This window comes from Spermophilus citellus (assembly GCF_964194105.1).
Source record: "Spermophilus citellus genome assembly, chromosome: 12".
NCBI classification, from domain to species: Eukaryota; Metazoa; Chordata; class Mammalia; order Rodentia; family Sciuridae; genus Spermophilus; species Spermophilus citellus.
The window spans coordinates 560,768-582,424 of NC_138198.1; the positions used below are offsets into that span (position 1 = coordinate 560,768).

The 21,657-nt window shown below is 37.7% G+C and overlaps 2 protein-coding genes across 7 annotated transcripts in view; one reads left to right on the forward strand and one right to left on the reverse strand.

Moving 5' to 3' along the window:
- The window catches only part of LOC308631672 (serine/threonine-protein kinase MRCK alpha-like), a 99,229-nt gene extending 98,020 nt beyond the window's left edge, over positions 1 to 1,209 (reverse strand). For all 6 annotated transcript variants that reach the window (XM_081263039.1, XM_081263042.1, XM_081263044.1 and 3 more), the window contains exon 1: positions 830 to 1,209. In XM_081263039.1, coding sequence (XP_081119165.1) covers positions 830 to 859 — 30 coding nt within the window. In that variant the 5' untranslated portion in view covers positions 860 to 1,209. The remainder of the gene's footprint in view (positions 1 to 829) is intronic.
- Positions 1,210 to 1,347: 138 nt separating this feature from the next.
- Positions 1,348 to 21,657, forward strand: part of SPTLC1 (serine palmitoyltransferase long chain base subunit 1) — a 65,310-nt gene continuing 45,000 nt past the window's right edge. Inside the window, exons 1-3 of the mRNA XM_081263038.1 lie at positions 1,348 to 1,484; positions 3,037 to 3,144; positions 4,035 to 4,129. Coding sequence (XP_081119164.1) covers positions 1,428 to 1,484; positions 3,037 to 3,144; positions 4,035 to 4,129 — 260 coding nt within the window. The 5' untranslated portion in view covers positions 1,348 to 1,427. The remainder of the gene's footprint in view (positions 1,485 to 3,036; positions 3,145 to 4,034; positions 4,130 to 21,657) is intronic.

The following is a 21,657-nucleotide window of genomic DNA, read 5'->3' on the forward strand; positions in this document are numbered from 1 at the left end:
GGGGGGGTAACTAAGACCCATATCTCTCATCACACAGAAATATAATTTTCAGAATAAAGAGCTAACTTTAAAAAACATCAAACTGGGACAAGCACAGCTGTGATAATTAAGTCCTTTCCAAGCAAAATACAAACCCAGAGGCAATAAGGGAACAAACTGACACATTACATAAGGATTTAAATGTAGGTGTAACAAAGGACAAGAAGAACAACTAGATAGAAATAAGGCAGGGCTGGGGTTGTAGCTCAAGAGCACTTGCCTAGCACAGTTTGAGACTGGGTTCAATTCTCCGTACCAAGTAAACAATAAATAAATAGAATAAATGTATTGTGTCCATCTACAACAACAAAAAAAAACCCAAAAATAGAGCAAAAAAAAATTTTTATGGGAAACTGAAAAATATCAGATATTAAGAACTTGTGTTCCTTCAAACCCACAAGAAAATGAAAAATAACCAAATAGAAAAATGCACAAAGAATATGAAATATTGGTTTACAGAAGGTCTACCAATTCCAGTGAATATAGAGTCGCTCAACCTCAAGAGTAATGATTAATGGAAAATAAAGCTCATGGAAGTATCATTTAAGCTCCATTAAATTGGCCAAAAAATTTTTCTTTTTTTCAAAGTTCACGTCAGACGGGTCGTAACAAGGTGTAGAGGGTGGCACACCTCACACAATAGCGTGCACACCCAGTCATCACCCTTATGAACCGAAGGCGCCAAAAATATATTTTTAAAGACAGATAATATCCATCATGAACTCGAGCATGGAAACATTTTCAAACATTTGAAATTGAGAAATTTTGGAGAGAATATGGCAGCCCTTACCAAAATCAGTAGCGTTTTCTGGCTAAACATTCACCTAACGGAAGGCAGGCAGAAGTACTCTGCCGGGCACAGAAAGGTGAGTGCGCTGGAACACCGATATTTACGGCAGCACGGTGGGCGGGGGGGAAAACTAGAACTGAGACGCCGCCAACGTCTCTGCGAACTCACACCGCAGCCTCCGACCAGGCCCGCGACGCAGTGAGCGCCGTTCTGCCAGAGTCGAGGGTTGGTAGAGATTTCTGGGGTTTTTCAGAAATGAGGATGCATTCCCGAAAGACTCAGGTAGTTGAGGAGTGGAGAATTATGCGGCGACCTCTCTGTGTGGCACCCACGGCAGGCTCACACGGAGGCAGAAACCGGCCCGCCCTCCGTCCGCCCACGCCCGGGCCAGCTCCTCCCCCTCCAGGCCCCTCCCCTCCAGCCCGAGGCCCTTCTCCCTCCGCCCCTGCCCCACCCCTCCCTCTCGCTCCCGCAGGCCTCCTTCGGCTCAGTGCGCCGGCGCCAGGAGGTGCTGGGCACCCAGACGTCACTCGGCCGCGCCGCGCGCTCTTTGACGTCCGGGTGACCCGCCTTCCGGAAGGAAGCTCCGGGGCCGACCATGGCGACCGCCGCCGAGCAGTGGGTCCTGGTGGAGATGGTGCAGGCTCTCTACGAGGTGGGCTCCGAGGGCCGGGAGGCCCACGAACACCCCGGCCCTGGGGAGGGTGGCGCGGTGCGTGTGGACTTGCGGTCGGAGGCCTCGGTGGGCCGACCCGGTCCCGCCCGACTCGGCGTTCCTGGCTGAGAGGACTCTGGAGCTCCCCGTCCCGGCGGCCGAGCGTGGGCTGTGGGCCGGGACCCGCCGGGCCCGGACGGAAGGTTTTGATTTGAGCCGCAGTTTTCCGGCTCCTCGGGGCGCGGGAAAGGAGCCGGGGGCCGAGGGAAACGGCGGGCCCGGGAAAACCAGAGTGGGACGGAGGGGTGACCGCAGTGGGCGCGAGTGCCGTGGGCCAGCGCGGTCCGGGGCCGGGGAAGGAGGCGCCGGAGAAGGCGGAGCGCCCGCTCGGAAGAGCCCGGTGAGACTGGAGCCTGTCTGGACGGGGACGGGGCGGGGTGGGTGAGAAAAGAGGCTGCTGACTGAAGACTCAGGCCCATCAGCTCGATTGTCATCCCATGGTCCGAATCGTCGACTTGGGTAGAGAATGAGTTCCTCGAGGGCTGGCTGTTTGCGATGTGGAGCTCATATGAAAGATGAGAATACCCGTTTCAGAGAATGTCCACTGACAACTGGACGCTCTGCTGCGTCTCTCGGGTCTCTTCAGGGCAGTGGTCACTAAGCACATGGAGCTCTGAACATTTCTTGAGGAGGAAAAGAAGTGGCATTTGTGAATTTTATTAATTCACTAGACTGATAGTTTCTCGTTTAGAGTGATTTCTTTGTGGGATGGACTCTCTACCTGCTAAATTCTAGTCCTTGAGAAAACTAAAAGGATATTTAGACTTGTGACTGAATAAATTACGTTTCAGGGAGAATCAGCAATTTTTTAAAATTGTCTTGAAGAGACCAGTTCTTGTGGCCGGTTGCTTTGTCCTTTGTAATATTGGGGGAGGCTTCTCTGGTATATCTAAAAAGAGAGTGTGAGTGTGTATATAGAGTGTATGTAGTTTTAAAATTATTTGTGCCGTGACTTCAAAGTTTATATGTGAATTTGCCAGCAGTTTTCCAGTCTCCAATTTCTGGTGTATTCATATTTAAAATTGTATTGAATGATTGTCACTCAGTCTAATGCTTGAAAGTAATTTAGCTTACGATTCTAAATACTTTTTTGAAATGATTTTTTCCAATAACAGCGTGTTGGAGTACAGAACCCCATAACTAACCAATTGAGGATGTAATTAATATCTGAAATCTTCCACAGGAAAGTCAGCCTGGACTGAAAACATACAGTTAAGCAGAAGAACAGAGAGAGATTGTGGCAACTGGTTTCCACATCACTCTGTTAGCTTCTCTTGGAGTAGATCGATGGAGGTGATAGAAGGGTTATTAAACTGAAATATTTTGTTAGTCATTTCCTACCAGTAAAAATTGAAATTAACATGAAGGATCTGATAGTTTATACTGTTGTAAATATTGGGATTCTGTGTCAGATTTTTAAAATTTCGTTTTCAGTCCTAAAGAGATTTGAAAAGCTGAAGCTTTCTATTTCACTTTTATGTTTTTCTTCTAGGCCCCTGCTTATCATCTTATTTTGGAAGGAATTCTGATACTCTGGATAATCAGACTTCTTTTCTCTAAAACTTACAAATTACAAGAACGATCTGATCTTACAGTCAAGGTAAGAAATTAAACATGTTTTGTTTTGTTATGATTGTAATTGCTACATCTCTCTCAAAAGGAATTGTGGTGCCTCAGCTCTACAGGATATGTTAAAATATCTTCTGAAACATAAGGAAATTAAGACGAATGAAATGTCACCATAGGCAAAATATTGGGAAAGTTTGGGATAAAGTCAGTATCCAAAGTTATATTCCTGTATTTGCTGGGAGAAAGCAGTAGTCTGAAAAACTATTGTATTTTATAATAGTTTATATAAAGACTATGAGTTCCTTGAGAAAAGCTAAACTATTTCTGAACCCTGGGAAAGTTCTCCCTGAGGACTTTACAAAGGACATTTGGAGTTAGAATCCTACCTACCCCCATCTAAAATGGAATCTTGATGTGTTGTATATGGTAAGGGAGAAAAAAAAAAATCCTGACCATAGAAATGAAATTTTCTTAAATATCAGTCATCCATAGAACCTTTAGCTTGTGATAAGGAAGGAGTTAAGGACAAAGTACATAAAATTCAGAAATGATTCTGTTTTCATTCTAGCCACAATAGCTATGTAATAGTGAATTCATTATGAATTTCCATTACAACCTATAGTTTGGTAGGGGAGAGTTTGTTTGTTTTTTGATATTGGTGATTGTACCCAGGGGTATTTAACCATTGAGCCACATCCCTAGCCCTTTTTACTGTTTTATTTGAGGCAGAATCTCACTAAGTTACTAAGGGCCTCACTAAGTTGCTAAGGCTGGTCTTGGACTTACAGTCCTTCTGCCTCAGCCTCCAGAGTCACTAGGATTACAGGTGTGCACCACTGTGCCTGGCTACACCTGTAGCTTAGAGATTGCTGAAGACTGTGGGAAATGACAGTGCTGAGTTGTAACCCTTTTCTCCTGTAGGAAAAGGAAGAATTGATCGAAGAATGGCAACCGGAACCTCTTGTTTCTCCTGTTTCAAAAGACCATCCTGCTCTCAACTATAACATTGTTTCAGGGTAAATTGGTTTTGCTATTTGAAGAACTTGAACTTGGTTTTCTCTGGTTATGTTTGCCAAAGTGCGTACTTTTTCAATAGATTCGTCTCAAGGTACCCATAGTTTTCCTTTGTATCATGAGTAGCATCTTTTTCCTATTCCTTTTCTTTTTTTTTTTTTAATTATTTTTTGTTCTGATTTGTTATATATGACAGCAGAATCCATTACAATTTATATTATACATATAGAGCACAAATTTTCATATCTCTGGTTGTATACAAACTATATTCACACCATTCATGTCTTCATACATGTACTTAGGGTAATGATATCCATCTCATTCCACCATCTTTTCTACTCCCATGCCCCTCCCCTTGCTCTATCTAGAATTTGTCTGATCCTCCCATGCTCCCTTGCCTCCAACCCCATTATGAATCAGCATCTTTATATCAGAGAAAACATTCAGCATTTGGTTTTGGGGGATTGGCTAACCTCACTTAGCATTATATTCTCCAGGTCTATCCATTTACCTGCAAATGCTGTGATTTTATTTTCTATTAATACTTAGTAGTACTCCATTGTATATATATACCACATTTTCTTTATCCATTCATCTACTGAAGGGCATCTAGGTTTCACAGTTTAGCTATTGTAAATTGTGCTGCTATAAACATTGATATGGCTGTGTCCCTATAGTATGCTGTTTTTAATATTCAGTGCCATTCTGACTGGAGTGAGATGAAATCTTAAGATAGTTTTGATTTTCTTAATGCATTAGCTAACACTTAATATTCAGAGCTGAAAGAGTGCCTTTGTGTCCTGTACCTCTATTCAAATGAGCATGACTTCTCATAACTAGTCATTCATGTCCATAATTTAAATTTTTTTTAATGAGGAAAACTGCAATCTACCATCCTACCTCACTCCAGATTTCTACTTTCTAGAAGGAATCACTTTCTATTTAGCTTTTTTCCCTTGTATTTACCTCTTTTTCCAAGGAACTTGCTTATGCTGTTATTTCATGTTTTGTTTTTTCTTTCATTCCCATGTTGTTATAGCCTCTAATTGTGAGAGAGAGAGAGAGAATGGCTTTATAAAAACAGATTGCTCCCCAAGCCTGTAGGAGCTCTTTTCCAGCCTTTGTGTGGATGAGAAAAAGGCAGCCTTCCTCTAGCAGGTGCGATAGTCAGCTGTGGGCCTTGGCTGTGGTGCGGTTCTCTAGGCACCCTTAGCAGGACATCTGCTGCTCAGCTAACAGCAGCCACACGCCCCACCTCTCCCTGGCAGAGTTTAGTTATAAGGTGTCCTTCAATTTTTTAATGTCTACAATCGAATGACTACGGTAGTATCATTCATTAATTAGGCCAGTGTTATGTGACTGCGTTTTCCTACACTTCTGTTTTCCCTGGTGTCAGTCATTTTTCTTTGCTCATTTGTTTGGTTCTTTGTATTGTCTCTTCAGTTTTCTCTAGGTGTATAAATCTCCGTTCGGGATTTTGACACACATTAGTTATCTCTTGGGTTTATTTCCTTTTTTTCTTCCCAGAGTACTCTTACTCTGCTCCAGTCCTGATTGGTTGTTAAATGCAGCTGCTGCACACAGTGGCCTGGAATCTCAGGTCACCATTCTCTCAGGACTTACTTTCTTTCTCCTGCATTGTCTATTTGCTCTGTCTTGGTTTTCTCTCTTATATTAGTAGAATATAAATAGATTCCTGGGAAAGATCGATGTAGTATGAACTTTATATATTTTTAAGTTGCTTTTTATTTTGACTTTTCACATTGTACTGATTATTTTATCATTTTTTAGTGATTTGTTAAAACACCTCAATTTTTGTGATCCTTAGTATCCCTTCTTTTTTAGTATGCAGAATATTATGTAAATTGTTTGCAAAAACTACAAGAAAAAAAATTGAAGGATTTTTTTGTTGTTTTGGTAAATTGTGTATTGCTTTTCAATTTTTTCAGTAACTATATTCAGTACTGACTTGACACAAAAATAAATAAATATTTTATCTTGATTTTATTCCTTTAAATAACAGCTTTATTTTGAAATAACTATGTAACATAAAATTTTTTATTTTGAAGTTTACATAATGAAGTGGTTTGGGAGGATAGTTGGTCTCTTTTGTTTGTTGGTTGTTTGTTTTGGTACTGGGAATTGAACCCAGGGGTACTCTACCATTGAGCTGTATCCTCAGCCCTTCTTATTATTTTTTGCTTTGAGACAGAATCTTTCTAAGTTGCCCATGCTGACCTCAAACTTGTGATCCACCTACCTCAGCCTCCTGGGAGTAGCAGGGATTACCTGGCTCAATTAGGTGGTTTTTTGTTTGTTTGTTTGTTTGTTTAACTTCATTCTTATTTATCTATGTGTGGTAATGAGGATGGGATCCAGGGCCTTGCACATGCAAGGCAAGCACTCTACTGCTGAGCCATAACTCCAGCCCCTGAATTAGGTGTTTTTTAATATATTAAAAGTTGTATAACCTTTAATTATATAATTAATATATTAAGAGTTATATAACTCTCACCACTTTCTAATTCCAGAACATTTTCATCACTTCCAAAAAAATATCCCAAACCTATTAGCAGTTGTGCTCCATTCCTTCCTATTCCTCCCCATATACCCAATCCTGGCAATCATTAATCCACTTGTATTATTTACCTATTCTGGATATTTCATATAAAATAAATCATACAATATGTAACATTTGGTGTCTTGCTCATTTTACTTGTGATCATCCTATTGTAGCATATATTAGTCATTTTTATGACTAATTACTGTTCCTTCATATGAATATATCACTTTATATATTCATCAGTATTGTGCTTTTAGGAGTGTGGCATTTTGACAATGTTAATTCCGCCTATCCAAGAACATGAGATATCTTTCCATCTTTTAAGGTCTTCAATTTCTTTAGTGGTCTGTAGCTTTCGTTGTAGAGGTCTTTCACCTCTTTTGTTGGAATGATTCCCAAGTATTTTTTTTTTTAATGAGGCTATTGTGAATAAGATTGTTTATTCCTAATTTCCCTTTCAGTTGATTCATCACTGGTGTATAGGAACGCAACTGATTTATGGGTGTTAATTTTGTATCATGTTCTTTTGCTGAATTTGTTTAGGAGTTGTCAAAAGTTTTCTGGTGGAGTTTTTTGGGTCTTCTAAATATAGGATCTTCTTGTCAGCAAGTAAGAATAGTTTGAGCTCTTGTTTTCATACTCATATCCCTTTTATTTCATTCTTTTACCTAATTGCTCTGACTAGAGATTTGAAGACTGTTGAATAGAAGTGGTGAAAGAAAACATCCTAGTCTTGTTTCTGTTTTAGAGGGAATGCTTTCCGTTTTCTCTATTTAGAATGATGTTGGCCTTGAGTTTGTCATATATAGTTCTTGCAGTGTTGAGGTATGATCCTTTCATTCCTATTTTTTCTAGTGTTTTAATCATGAATAGATGCTGTGTTTTCTTAAATACTTTTTCTGCATCTATTGAGATAATTATGTGACTCTTGACTTTGAGTCTGTTGATGTGATGAATTATATTTATTGATTTCTGTGTGTTGAACCAACCTTGCATCCAAGGGAAAAACCCCACCTGGTCCTGGTGCATTATTGTTTTAGTATATTTTTGTATGTGATTTACAGCTTTTTATTAAGAACTTTTATGTCTGCATTTATCAGGAATATTGGTCTGAAGTTTTCTTTCCATGATGTGTCTTTGTCTGATTTTGGTATCAAGGGTAATACATCTTCATAGAATGAGTTTGGAAGGATTCCCTCTTTTTCTGTTTCATGGAGTAATTTGTAGGATTGGTGTTAGTTCTTCTTTTAAAGGTCTGGTAGAACTTGGCTGAGAATATTTTTGGTCCTGGTCCTTCCTTTGTTGGTAGGCTTTTGATGGTGTCTTCAGTTTCATTACTTGAAATTGATCTGTTTATATGTTCTATGTCCTCCTGATTTAATTTGGGTAGGACATGTATCTCTAGGAGTTTATTGATGTCCTCAAGATTTTCTATTTTATTGGAATGTAAATTTTCGAAGTAGTTTTGAATTGTTTGTAATTCAGTAGTGTCTGTTGTGATATTTCTTTTTCATCATGAATTTTAGTAATTTGAGTTTTTTCTCTCTTTCTCTTCATTAGCTTGGCTAAGGATTTATCAATTTTATTTATTTTTTTCAAAGAACGAACTTTTTGTTTCATTGGTTATTTAAATTGTTTTTTGTTTATTTCTATTTCATTGATTTCTGCTCTGATTTTAATTATTTCCTGTCTTTGACTGCTTTTGGTGTTGATTTGTTCTTCTCCTAGGGCTTCAGGGTGTAATATTAGATTATTTATTTGATGACTTTCTGTTCTTTTAATAAATAAGCTCAATGCAATGAACTTTCCTCTTAGAACTAATTTTATAGTATCTTAGAGATTTTGATGTTATGTCGCTATTCTTATTTACCTCTAAGAATTTTTTTTATTTAATCCTTGATCTTATCTCCAGGTGTTGAAGTAGCTTCTATTTTTTATTATATTATTGATTTCTAATTTCTTTCTATTATGATCTGATAGAATGCAAGGTATTAAGAGTTTCTTTGTGGCCTAAGATATGGTCTGTTTTAGAGAAGGATATTTGTTGCTGTTGAGAAGAAAGTATATTCAGGCATGATGGATGAAATATTCTGTGTCTTTTAAGTCTAAATGATTTATTGTATTTTTTAGTTCCTCACCTTCTTTATTTAGTTTTTGTATGGAGATTCTATCTGGTGATGAGAGAAGCATGTTAAAATCACCCAGTATTATTCTGTTGTGATCTGTTTGATTCTTGAAATTGAGAAGGGTTTGTTTGATATATGTAGGTGCTCTACTGTTTGGGGCAAAAATATGTACAGTTGTTATATCTTGATATATAATTCCTTAAACAGTATGAAATGACGTTCTTGATCCATTCTGATTAACTTCTGTTTAAAGATCACTTTCCTGATGATTAGGATAAAAAGCCTTGCTTATTTAGATGATGCATGTGCATGATGTTTATCTTAAATTTGTGGATGTCTTTGCCTATGAGCTGAGTCTCTTTGAGACAGCATGTGGTTAGGTCTTGTTTTTAATTCAGTCTGCCAGTCTGTCTTTTGATTGATGAGTTTAGACCATTTACAGTCAACATTATTATTATTTTTAAATTAAAAATAAAAATATTAAAAATAAAGCTGAAATATACTAATCAAACATCTTAATAGTGATCAATGAAAAATAACTGGCTTCCAAAATGCTAGAAGTGAGGAGAAAAAAATGAATATGTATAGGTCTCCATGAGCCATTCAGGTCACAATTAAACAGAAAAGAAAAAAAAAAATTTTAAATCTTGATCAAAAGTTAAAGAATTGCTTCCTTTGGAGTTCATATATTTCTCACCTTCCCTTCTCAGCAGTGTTAGTGTCTGGAGTGTGATGCCTGCTTCGCCCTCAGGGTGGGGTTGCTAGTATATAAGAGGAAATCCCATAGATAGAATCCTGGAGGGGGAGTTTAGGCTTAGGAAGTCTCTAGGTTCTTGTTGAGTGGTGACTGATACGAAGATTTTAAATCTGTGTATCACTAGGGCCCTGCAGTTGCTGGTCCACACTGGAAGCCTAGACCCGGGGAATCTCCCCTGGGTTCTCCTGGTGCAGGGGAGAAGCTAATTCTTAAGTCCACTCCATCACCGGCAGACTCCACATTTCCTCATGTCTTCAGTCCCCAAACTCAATCTCTCACATCCCACCCCTACCTTTTCGAATTCCTGGCCAGGTGCTAGTTTCCACAATAAGTATTCTCCACTGTAAACCCCTCTCCACATTTGATTTGCTTCTGGTCAGTTAGGCACACTCTGAGTTGTGCAGTGGGTTACCAGGCTTGTATTTCAGGCTAAACTCAGGTTTGCCAGGAATTAACCTTTCCAGCTGCTAAGCTCCGCAACTTCAAAATGGTTCCTTTCCTATCTTCCACAGGCTGCTGGGAGAGAGGTGGTTTCTTTACTGCACAATGATGTTGTTCAGCAGCCTTTTGGTTTAGTCAGGCAATGTATTTGATCTCTGATCTCTCCATACTCAGACACACCTCAGGCATCCTAAAAACGTGGTTTCCTTTATTCCCTTTTCTTTCCATGTTGCTTATGGAGGTGTCTCCAGCTGTTGCAGCTGTGGTGGCACTGGGGATTTCTTCCTTATTTTATTATATCCAGCCTCCTGGATCCCCAATCTACTTTGAGTGTCCAGAATTAAAGCCCAGTATACTCTCCCTTTTTAAAATTCTTTGTCGCCCATCTTTCTAAGAAGTTGCCTATTTTCCTGGTTTCACACCATGGAGCAGCCAGGAAAGTATCCTAGCAACTCTGTCTCTTCTGCCATCTTGAAAAATGGATTAGCCTCATCATATCTTTTACCTATTTTTTTCTGCTGGATTCCCAGTCTTCTTTTATGTAGCAGAAGTTATACATGCATTTTAGATTTTAATCATTAGTTTTTTTATGTAATACTCTATTGCATTGATTCTAAGACGTTTTGGGTTTTTTCCCCTATTTTGAGATCTCTGAAGTAGGAATGAATTATCAGTTGCTGAGAGTCATTGATGAGTCATTGTTGGCTAGAGATATTGTGGTTGTCATTGCCTATGTACTGATGAACTTGGTCTTGGCTCTCCCTACTGTCAGTGCTACTATAAAGTCACATGCACTGCTGGTCAGTAAGGCAATGTATGGCTGGAGAAATAGCCTGACCACACTGAGCAGATGAAGAGAGGATGCTGTGACTAAAACATGGCTTGAATATCAGTTTGTCAGACTACCTGTTGCCTTTGGACAGTGACAACTTACTTTATAGAAACATGTGATTTGATTGGGGGAAAGATGAAACTGTGAGATTGTTCCAGTAGGAAAATTTTAGCATCAAAACTTAAGAATGAAAGACAATAACAGCCCCGGGGGTCCCAAAGGCCGCCGCCGCCGCCTCCGGCGGAGCACCATAGAGCAGACTCTTCACCGCGCGAGTGACCCGCCGAGTTAAATGAAACAGCTGATAAGATGAGTGACAATTTAAAGTCCAAGTGATCCGAGAACACACACTGAGCCCTGATTGGCGGAATTCAAACTCCCGGTCATCTGCTTCCCGCAGACAAACAGCTATGACTCAGCATTAATCCATCCGGCTGAAACAACTGGTCAGCCCTTCTCATCCTACGAAGGTAAATGCCTACCGAGCCTTCATAGGTAGTGGCCACAGGTTTGAAACAGGGCTTGGGAGAGACAGTAAGGACCCACCCATTGCATTGGTCGCCCAGCAAAGGGAAACGAACTGTCGCCATTTGCAAGAGACACCACTATGGCAGAGAACTGACGTCATCAGACTGCTGCGGAGGAGATAACTTCATTGAAACCTGCAGCTACAGGTGTGTGATCCCCTAGCCTTCCCTCTCCACACATCGGAGAAACCATAAGGGCCCCTCCCAGCTCTCCCATAAGGGCCCCTCCCAGCTCTCCCGTGAGTGCTACAGCCAGCCCGAGGGAATCAGAGGTGGTGCGGGACCGGCGGCGCGGAACTACCGCTCCCACCAGGGCTGACTGCTGAGGTCTCTTGCACCAGCTACGGGGAAGTGGATACCGGAGGGCAAGTAAAATCCGCTGAGGATTCTCAGCCCCAAGCTCTACAAACTTAGGGTCTGAGGGAATGGCAAACTGGAAGAGACTGCCCAGTCGTTCATGAAAACAGGGCTCCCGGGAGCAGCAGACCTGGCGTGTAGCCAGTATTGTCGTGAGAGGGGCCTCGCTAGAGGAAAAGTGGGAAGTGACTAGACAAAAGAGGAGGCCCTAGACACTCAGGATTGGAGACTCGCCCAGTCTGGGAGGAGCTGCTGCACAGTGATTGGTTCCTGCGTATTGACAGGAGAAACTTGACCTGGTGGGCACAGCGCCACCTACTGGAAGACAAGTTAATCAAACTCTAAGACGGCATTTATTAGGTTTTTTTTTTTTTTCTTTTCTCTTTTTTTTGATTTGGGTTTTATTTTCATTTTTCTTTCTTGTTGTTTTATTAATTTTTTTTTACAAAATATATTTTTTTAATTTTTTTATACTAATTTTAATTTTAATTTTTTTTAATTATTATTACTATTTTTTTTTTAATTTTTTTCTTTTTTCAGTTCCTATTTTTTTCTTCTTTAGTCCTTTCATTTTTTCGTATCCCCCTTTCCTTGAATTCTACCTGCCTACTCTCATTCTCTTTAGTGACTTATTCCCTTCCCTTCAAATACCTTTCCTCCCAAGCATCAAATTAATTTATAGGAGTAAACAGTAACTCACAAGTCAAACAGAACAAGAAGTAACATGAGCAGCTTCAAAAAACAAGGAAGAAAAGGAGTAAAAACAATGCAGGACAGCCTAAATATTCAGGAGGACCTAGAGTCATCAGAAAAATGGTCATATAAAGAACTCAAGGAACACCTTAGACAGATGGAATGGAACCTTAAAGAGGATACAAGACAGCAAATTCAAGCAGCGAAAGAACACATTGAGAATGAATTTCATGAACAGATAAAAGAAGAAGTTAAGCATCTTTATCAGGAGATAGAGATTATAAAAAATAATCAAACAATAATTCTAGAAATGAAGGAAACGATAAACCAAATTAAAAACTCAATTGAGAGTATCACTAACAGAGTGGAGCAAGTAGAAGCCAGAACGTCAGATAATGAAGACAAAATATATCATCTTGAAAAGAGGCTAGCCAACTCAGAAAGGCTGGTAAAAACACATGAGAAAAACATCCAAGAGTTATGGGATAACATAAAAAAAACCAAACTTACGAGTCATCGGGATAGAAGAAGGTACAGAGAATCAAACCAAGGGAATGAGTAACCTGCTGAATGAAATAATTACAGAAAACTTTCCAGAAATAAAAAAGGAAACAGATATACAAATTGAAGATGCATACAGGACACCGAGCACACAAAATCACAGTAGACCAACGCCAAGACACATTGTTATGAAGATATCCAATATACAGAACAAAGAGAAAATATTAAAAGCTACAAGAGAAAGGAGACAGATTACATTCAGGGGTAAACCAATAAGGTTAACAACGGATTTTTCATCACAGACACTGAAAGCAAGAAGGTCATGGAACAATGTATTTCAAACACTGAAAGACAATGGATGCCAACCAAGAATTCTGTATCCAGCAAAATTAAGCTTCAGGTATGACAACGAAGTAAAAATCTTTCATGATAAACAAAAGTTAAAAGAATTTGCAGCCAGAAAACCAGCATTGCAAAGCATTTTGAGCAAAACACTACACGAGGAAGAAATGAAAAACAATAACCAAAACCATCAGTGGGAAGTGCCTCAGTAAAGACAGAGGGCAAGGGGAAAGACAATCATGGAGAAACAAACTAAAATTTTTTTAAAAAAGGATAAACAATCAAACATGGATGGAAGTTCAAACCATATATCAATAGTAACTCTGAATGTTAATGGCTTAAACTCTCCAATAAAGCGACATAGGCTGGTATCATGGATTAAAAAACAAGTCCAACAATATGCTGCCTCCAGGAGACACATCTGATTGGAAAAGACATACACAGGCTGAAGGTGAAAGGATGGGAAAAAATATACCACGCACACGGTCCTCGTAAGCAAGCAGGGGTGGCCATCCTCATATCGAATAAAATCGACTTCAAGACTAAGTTAATCAAAAGGGATAAAGAAGGTTATTATATACTGTTAAAAGGAACCATTCACCAACAAGACATAACAATTATCAATATTTACGCACCAAATAATGGTGCTGCGACATTCATAAAACAAATTCTCCTCAAGTTCAAGAATCAAATAGACCACAACACAATAATTATGGGAGACTTCAACACACCTCTCTCACCATTGGACAGATCCTCTAAACAAAAGTTGAATAAAGAAACTATAGAACTCAATACCACAATCAATAACCTAGACTTAACCGACTTATATAGAATATATCAACCATCATCAAATGGCTATACTTTTTTCTCAGCAGCACATGGATCCTTCTCAAAAATAGACCATATATTATGCCATAGGGCAACCCTCAGTAAATATAAAGGGGTGGAGATAATACCATGCATTTTATCTGATCATAATGGAATGAAACTGGAAATCAATGATAAAAGAAGGAAGAAAAATCCTACATCACATGGAAAATGAACAATATGTTACTGAATGATCAATGGGTTACAGAAGACATGAAGGAGGAAATCAAAAAATTCTTAGAGATAAACGAAAATACAGACACAACATATCGGAATCTATGGGACACAATGAAAGCAGTTTTAAGAGGAAAATTCATCGCCTGGTGGTCATTCCTCAAAAAAAGAAAAAACCAACAAATAAATGAGCTCACACTCCAACTCAAAGCCCTAGAAAAGGAAGAGCAAAACAACAGCAAATGTAGCAGAAGGCAAGAAATAATTAAAATCAGAGCGGAAATCAATGAAATTGAAACAAAAGAAACTATTGAAAAAATTAACAAAACTAAAAGTTGGTTCTTCGAAAAAATAAATAAGATCGACAGACCTTTAGCCATGCTAACGAAGAGAAGACGACAGAGGACTCAAATTACTAACATACGGGATGAAAAAGGCAATATCACAACACATGCTACAGAAATACAGAACACAATTAGAAATTATTTTGAAAACCTATATTCCAATAAAATAGAAGATAGTGAAGACATCGATAAATTTCTTAAGTCATATGATTTTCCCAGACTGAGTCAGGAGGATACACACAATCTGAACAGACCAATATCAATGGATGAAATTGAAGAAGCCATCAAAAGACTACCAACCAAGAAAAGCCCAGGACCGGATGGGTATACAGCGGAGTTTTACAAAACCTTTAAAGAAGAATTAATACCAATACTTTTCAAGTTATTTCAGGAAATAGAAAAAGAGGGAGCTCTTCCAAATTCATTCTATGAGGCCAACATCACCCTGATTCCGAAACCAGACAAAGACACCTCAAAGAAAGAAAACTACAGACCAATATCTCTAATGAACCTAGATGCAAAAATCCTCAATAAAATTCTGGCGAATCGAATACAAAAACACATCAAAAAAATTGTGCACCATGATCAAGTAGGATTCATCCCTGGGATGCAAGGATGGTTCAACATACGGAAATTGATAAATGTTATTCACCACATCAATAGACTTAAAGATAAGAACCATATGATCATCTCGATAGATGCAGAGAAAGCATTTGACAAAGTACAGCATCCCTTTATGTTCAAAACATTAGAAAAACTAGGGATAACAGGAACTTACCTTGACATTGTAAAAGCTATCTATGCTAAGCCTCAGGCTAGCATCATTCTGAATGGACAAAAGTTGAAGGCATTCCCTCTAAAATCCGGAACAAGACAGGGATGCCCTCTATCTCCACTTCTATTCAATATAGTTCTCGAAACACTGGCCAGAGCAATTAGACAGACGAAAGAAATTAAAGGCATAAAAATTAGAAAAGAAGAACTTAAATTATCACTATTTGCAGATGACATGATTCTATACCTAGAAGACCCAAAAGGGTCTACAAAGAAACTACTAGAACTAATAAATGAATTCAGCAAAGTGGCAGGATATAAAATCAACACGCATAAATCAAAGGCATTTCTGTATATCGGCGACAAATCTTTGAAACGGAAATGAGGAAAAACACTCCATTCACAATAATCTCAAAAAAAATAAAATACTTGGGAATCAACCTAACAAAAGAGGTGAAAGATTTATACAATGAAAACTACAGAACCCTAAAGAGAGAAGTAGAAGAAGATCTTAGAAGATGGAAAAATATACCCTGTTCATGGATAGGCAGAATTAACATCATCAAAATGGCGATATTACCAAAAGTTCTCTATAGATTTAATGCAATGCCAATCAAAATCCCAACGGCATTTCTTGTACAAATAGATAAAGCAATCATGAAATTCATATGGAAAAATAAAAGACCCAGGATAGCAAAAGCAATACTAAGCAGGAAGTGTGAATCAGGCGGTATAGCAATACCAGATTTCAAACTATATTACAGAGCAATAGTGACAAAAACAGCATGGTACTGGTACCAAAACAGGTGGGTGGACCAATGGTATAGAATAGAGGACACAGAGACTAATCCACAAAGTTACAACTACCTTATATTTGATAAAGGGGCTAAAAGCATGCAATGGAGGAAGGATAGCATCTTCAACAAATGGTGTTGGGAAAACTGGAAATCCATATGCAACAAAATGCAACTGAATCCCTTTCTCTCGCCATGCACAAAAGTTAACTCAAAATGGATCAAGGAGCTTGATATCAAACCAGAGACTCTGCGTCTGATAGAAGAAAAAGTTGGCTCCGATCTACAGATTGTGGGGTCGGGCTCCAAATTCCTTAATAGGACACCCATAGCACAAGAGTTAACAACTAGAATCAACAAATGGGACTTAATTAAACTTAAAAGTTTTTTCTCAGCAAAAGAAACAATAAGAGAGGTAAATAGGGAGCCTACATCCTGGGAACAAATTTTTACTCCTCACACTTCAGATAGAGCCCTAATATCCAGAGTATACAAAGAACTCAAAAAATTAGACAATAAGATAACAAATAACCCAATCAACAAATGGGCCAAGGACCTGAACAGACACTTCTCAGAGGAGGATATACAATCAATCAACAAGTACATGAAAAAATGCTCACCATCTCTAGCAGTCAGAGAAATGCAAATCAAAACCACCCTAAGATACCATCTCACTCCAGTAAGATTGGCAGCCACTATGAAGTCAAACAACAACAAGTGCTGGCGAGGATGTGGAGAAAAGGGTACACTTGTACATTGCTGGTGGGACTGCAAATTGGTGCGGCCAATTTGGAAAGCAGTTTGGAGATTCCTGGGAAAGATGGGAATGGAACCACTATTTGACCCTGCTATTGCCCTTCTTGGACTATTCCCTGAATACCTTCAAAGAGCATGCTACAGGGAAACTGCCACATCGATGTTCATAGCAGCACAATTCACAATAGCTAGACTGTGGAACCAACCCAGATGCCCTTCAGTAGATGAATGGATAAAAAAAAAATGTGGCATCTATACACAATGGAGTACTATGCAGCAATAAAAAATGACAAAATCATAGAATTTGCAGGGAAATGGATGGCACTAGAGCAGATTATGCTTAGTGAAGCTAGCCAATCCCTAAAAAACAAATACCAAATGTCTTCTTTGATATAATGAGAGCAACTATGAACAGAGCAGGGAGGAAGAGTAGGAAGAAAAGATTAACATTAAACAGAGACATGAGATGGGAGGGAAAGGGAGAGAAAAAGGAAATTGCATGGAAATGAAGGGAGACCCTCATTGCTATACAAAATTACATATAAGACGTTGTGAGGGGAATGGGAAAATAAACAAGGAGAGAAATGAATTACAGTAGATGGGGTAGAGAGAGAAGTTGGGAGGGGAGGAGAGGGGGGATAGTAGGGGATAGGAAAGGTAGCAGAATACAACAGTTACTAATAGGGCATTATGTAAAATTGTGGATGTGTAACCGACGTGATTCTGCAATCTGCATTTGGGGTAAAATTGGGGGTTCATAACCCACTTCAATCTAATGTATGAAATATGATATGTCAAGAGCTTTGTAATGTTGTGAACAACCAATAAAAAAAAAAGAAAAAAAAAAGAAAGACAATAACAGTAATAGGTCGTCTAGGGGTGCTTTAAAAATGCTAAAATACACTTGACAGCACAAGGAGGATATTGCTGAATACCCAGCATACTGATGATTCCGCAGAAGAGAAAGACAACTGGATAAAGAGGTTTAGGTATATTTTGATGTATCTATTATATTTTCCTTTCCATAAGTATAAAAGCAGTATGACAAAGATCTGTGTCTAAGAATGACTAATAAACCTTTTTGTTAAATATAAACTAAATAGGTCTACATGAGAAAAATATATTCTTTCATTTTAATCGACATTGTTTTTCTTCCATAGTGATAGATAAAATATAATTGATGACCTCTTAGATTCAGTATAATATAATAAATCTCTATCACCTGTTACTTTGGTATCACGAAAACAAATTCCTTAATTTTGACTTGGTCAAATGCATCCAGTGTGGCATTGTTTTGTTATTTGGAGGCTTTTATGTACTTAAAGAAGTCAATTCCAAAGTCACAAGATATTTTTAAAAAGCTAACAGGATCTTTTTAAAAATATTTTTCACGTTCTTGTACTGGTAGTTTAACTTTGCCCAAATAGAGAAATTTATGTGTAACCTAGTAATTTGTGGGGCACCTGCTGTTTTTTCAAGTATTTTTATGTATACAATTTCCTGCATTCCGTGTTCTTATGTCTCTTTGCCTGTCTGCACCAGTGCCAAATCTAGCACTACCAGGGTCTGAAATATTTACTGCTTCTTTGTGTAAAGTACTTTCTTCCCCTTTTCTTTTTGGGCATTAGTGGGTATTCTACCCAGGGCATTGTACATGCTAGATAAGTACTCTACCACTGAGCTACACTCTCGGCCGTTTTTAAATTTTATTTTGAGACAGAATTTCACTAAGGATCTTATGTTTTATTATAAGACAGCATCCTGCCTGGCCTCAAACTTGAAATCCTCCTGCCTCTGATGGGATTACTGATATGTGCCACCTTCTTCCTTCTGAGTTTAGTTTACTTATTTTATCCTTCCATGTAATTTTGAAGTTTGTAGAGATAATAGTTTTTGCCTCATAATACAGTATGGCCTTTATTAATATGATGAGCAATAAAAAAAATCAAGCATTCTTGTTTTGTTCCTGTTGTTGCAGAATATTTCTCCATTAATTTCCACTTAATATTTATAGATTTGGGGTATATATCATCTTCTCAGTTTGAGAACATACTTTTCTGATCTTAGTTTTCTAAGAATTTTAATTTTAAAATAAATATTGGATTTTATCAAATATCATTTCTGTCTCTATTAAGAACATTCATAATTTTCTTTATTTCATTATATATCATGTATTTTTCTCAAATTGAATGATGCTTCCTGATATTTAACTTTCTTCTACATCTTTTAGATTCACACTGTTCTTTTTCTGATACAGTTGAACTCACAAAATACACATTTTTAACGTTTTCTAGTACTAATTCACAGTCAGTTTTCCAAAACCTTTAGAGTGGAGAATTCAGAATTATTTAGGTTTTGAAATATAATGAAGTACTTATTCCTTATTAGAGAACCACTTTTTCTTGAAGCCTGGGGCAGCATCCCATGTGAATATTTGCACTCAGTGGAATAAGTAAAAGCAATAAATAGTTCATCATCAGTTTAGGACAGGTTTTAGTGCCAAATGAATTTGTGGCAAACTTTAAAAACTCCTGTATCTGTGTTGAGGGCTATAAATTCCCTTACAAATACTATTAACCTATATTTTTAATATATGTGTTATTCAGATCTAAGTATTTTCTAATTTTCATTCTGATATTTTCCTTTAACCAAAGCATAAGTGTTTTCCCTGAACTTTGTTCTTCTCAGTAATTTATAATTTATTGACTATGATCATAAAGTGTTGTGGATGATATCCTTTCTGAATGAGACTAGTGCTCTTGTTGAGATTCACTTTTGTCTTTATTGAGAGTTTGTGCAAATGTTAAAGTTATATTTTGTGTTACATATGCAGATCTTTATCTTGTGGGTTTGAAAGTATGTTGCTAGGTGCCTTAGGGCTCAGTATTTTTTAGTGGTTTTGAATGTTCCTTTTGTCATCTTGTAGCAGCTTTCCTCATTTTTCTAATAATACTTTTTATCTTAAAGTCTTTCTGATAGCACTGTAGCTATACCAGCTTAGTTTTAACAAGTAATTAATAATTTAGTTAATAAGTAGTTAATAATTATCATTCTCTCTTCTGTTTTCAACTTTACTCTTGTTTATTTTGTGCATAATTGGGTTTTAAAAGCCCAATCAGTATCTTCGTCTTTTTTTCAACAATTTAGTTATAAATGGACACAATAACTTTATTTTGTTTATTTTTATGTGGTGCCAAGAATCAAACCCACTGCCTTACTTGTGCTAGGCAAGTGCTCTACCACTGAGATACAACCCGTCCAGTATCTTCATCTTTTAACTGAGGGGTTTGAATACATTTATTGTGATTACTAAGTTATTTGTATAATAAATATTAATACTGCTGAAATATGAGATAATTCATAATTTTCCTAGTAAAATTTAAGGTATTTTTTGGCCACTTTGATATGTAAAATTACATGGATATATAAGAAATAGCCAAAAATAATCTATCTAATTTAATCATACATATATTAAATCTCTTTGTACAAATAGTATTATTTGAAAATATTGCAATTCCCCTTACTTCATGCAGTAATCTTATTCTGATTCTTTACAGACACCTTGGATACCATATTTATCATTTTAATCACTTCAAAAATTAATTTTCCAGATGTCATTTTCACCTTCATTAATACTTGAGATCCATAATTTCTTTCTTTTTTTTTTTTTTTTTTTTTGAGAGAGAGAGAGAGAGAATTTTTAATATTTATTTCTTAGTTCTCGGCGGACACAACATCTTTGTTGGTATGTGGTGCTGAGGATCGAACCCGGGCCGCACGCATGCCAGGCGAGCGCGCTACCGCTTGAGCCACATCCCCAGCCCCAAGATCCATAATTTCTTAAATCTGTGTATTTTGCAGTATTTTACCCAAGTCTCAAATATTTATTCACTGTCACTCCTATACTTGACCCCTGTGGTAAAGTTTTTTGTTGTCTTTTTGTTTTAAAGGTTTATTTACTTGGTTGTGTAATACTTTCATTATGAAATCTTATTCCAAGGAATATATAATTTGGGTGGGAATTTATGCTATATTTATGTCAAATTATTTTACCTCTGTCTAAGAGAGAGGCAGAGAGAAGGAAAGAGGGAGGTAGAAAGAAGAAATTTGTTTCTTTTGACTACCTAAAAGTAGAATTGATAGAGATCATTTCTGGCAGTAGTTAGAATTCAGTTCTGCTCCTTATAATAGGAAATACAAACTTTCCTGGTTTGAATAAAATAGTTGTTAATTTCCCTTTGCCTACAGGTGAAGGGAGGGGACACCTGCACAAATGTTCAGGGACCCAGGTTCCCATTCTGCTATTGTACTCTTGAGGTGTTGTGTGACTTCTATTGATAAGTCACCTAAGACAGAATGGTAAGCAGATCAAATTAGGTTATGTACATGTGTAAATATAATGCATTGACTCCCTCTGGCATATACAATTATAAGTCACCAATGAAATTTTTAAAAAATAAAAGTAGTTTTGGACTAGAAACAAGTTAGAGAACAGCCAATCTTGTTATTCTAGTTTAATTTAAAATCCTAAAAAAAAAAAAAAATTAAAAAAAAAAACAGAAAAGAAAAGAGGTCCTTTCTGCTTTGCTTTGTCAGGTTGGTTAAGGCAGCACTGGCCACACCTAGTTGCAGGAACAACTGGAAAATGCCTCTGCTGTTCCAGGTGGCAGGGTAGAAATAAG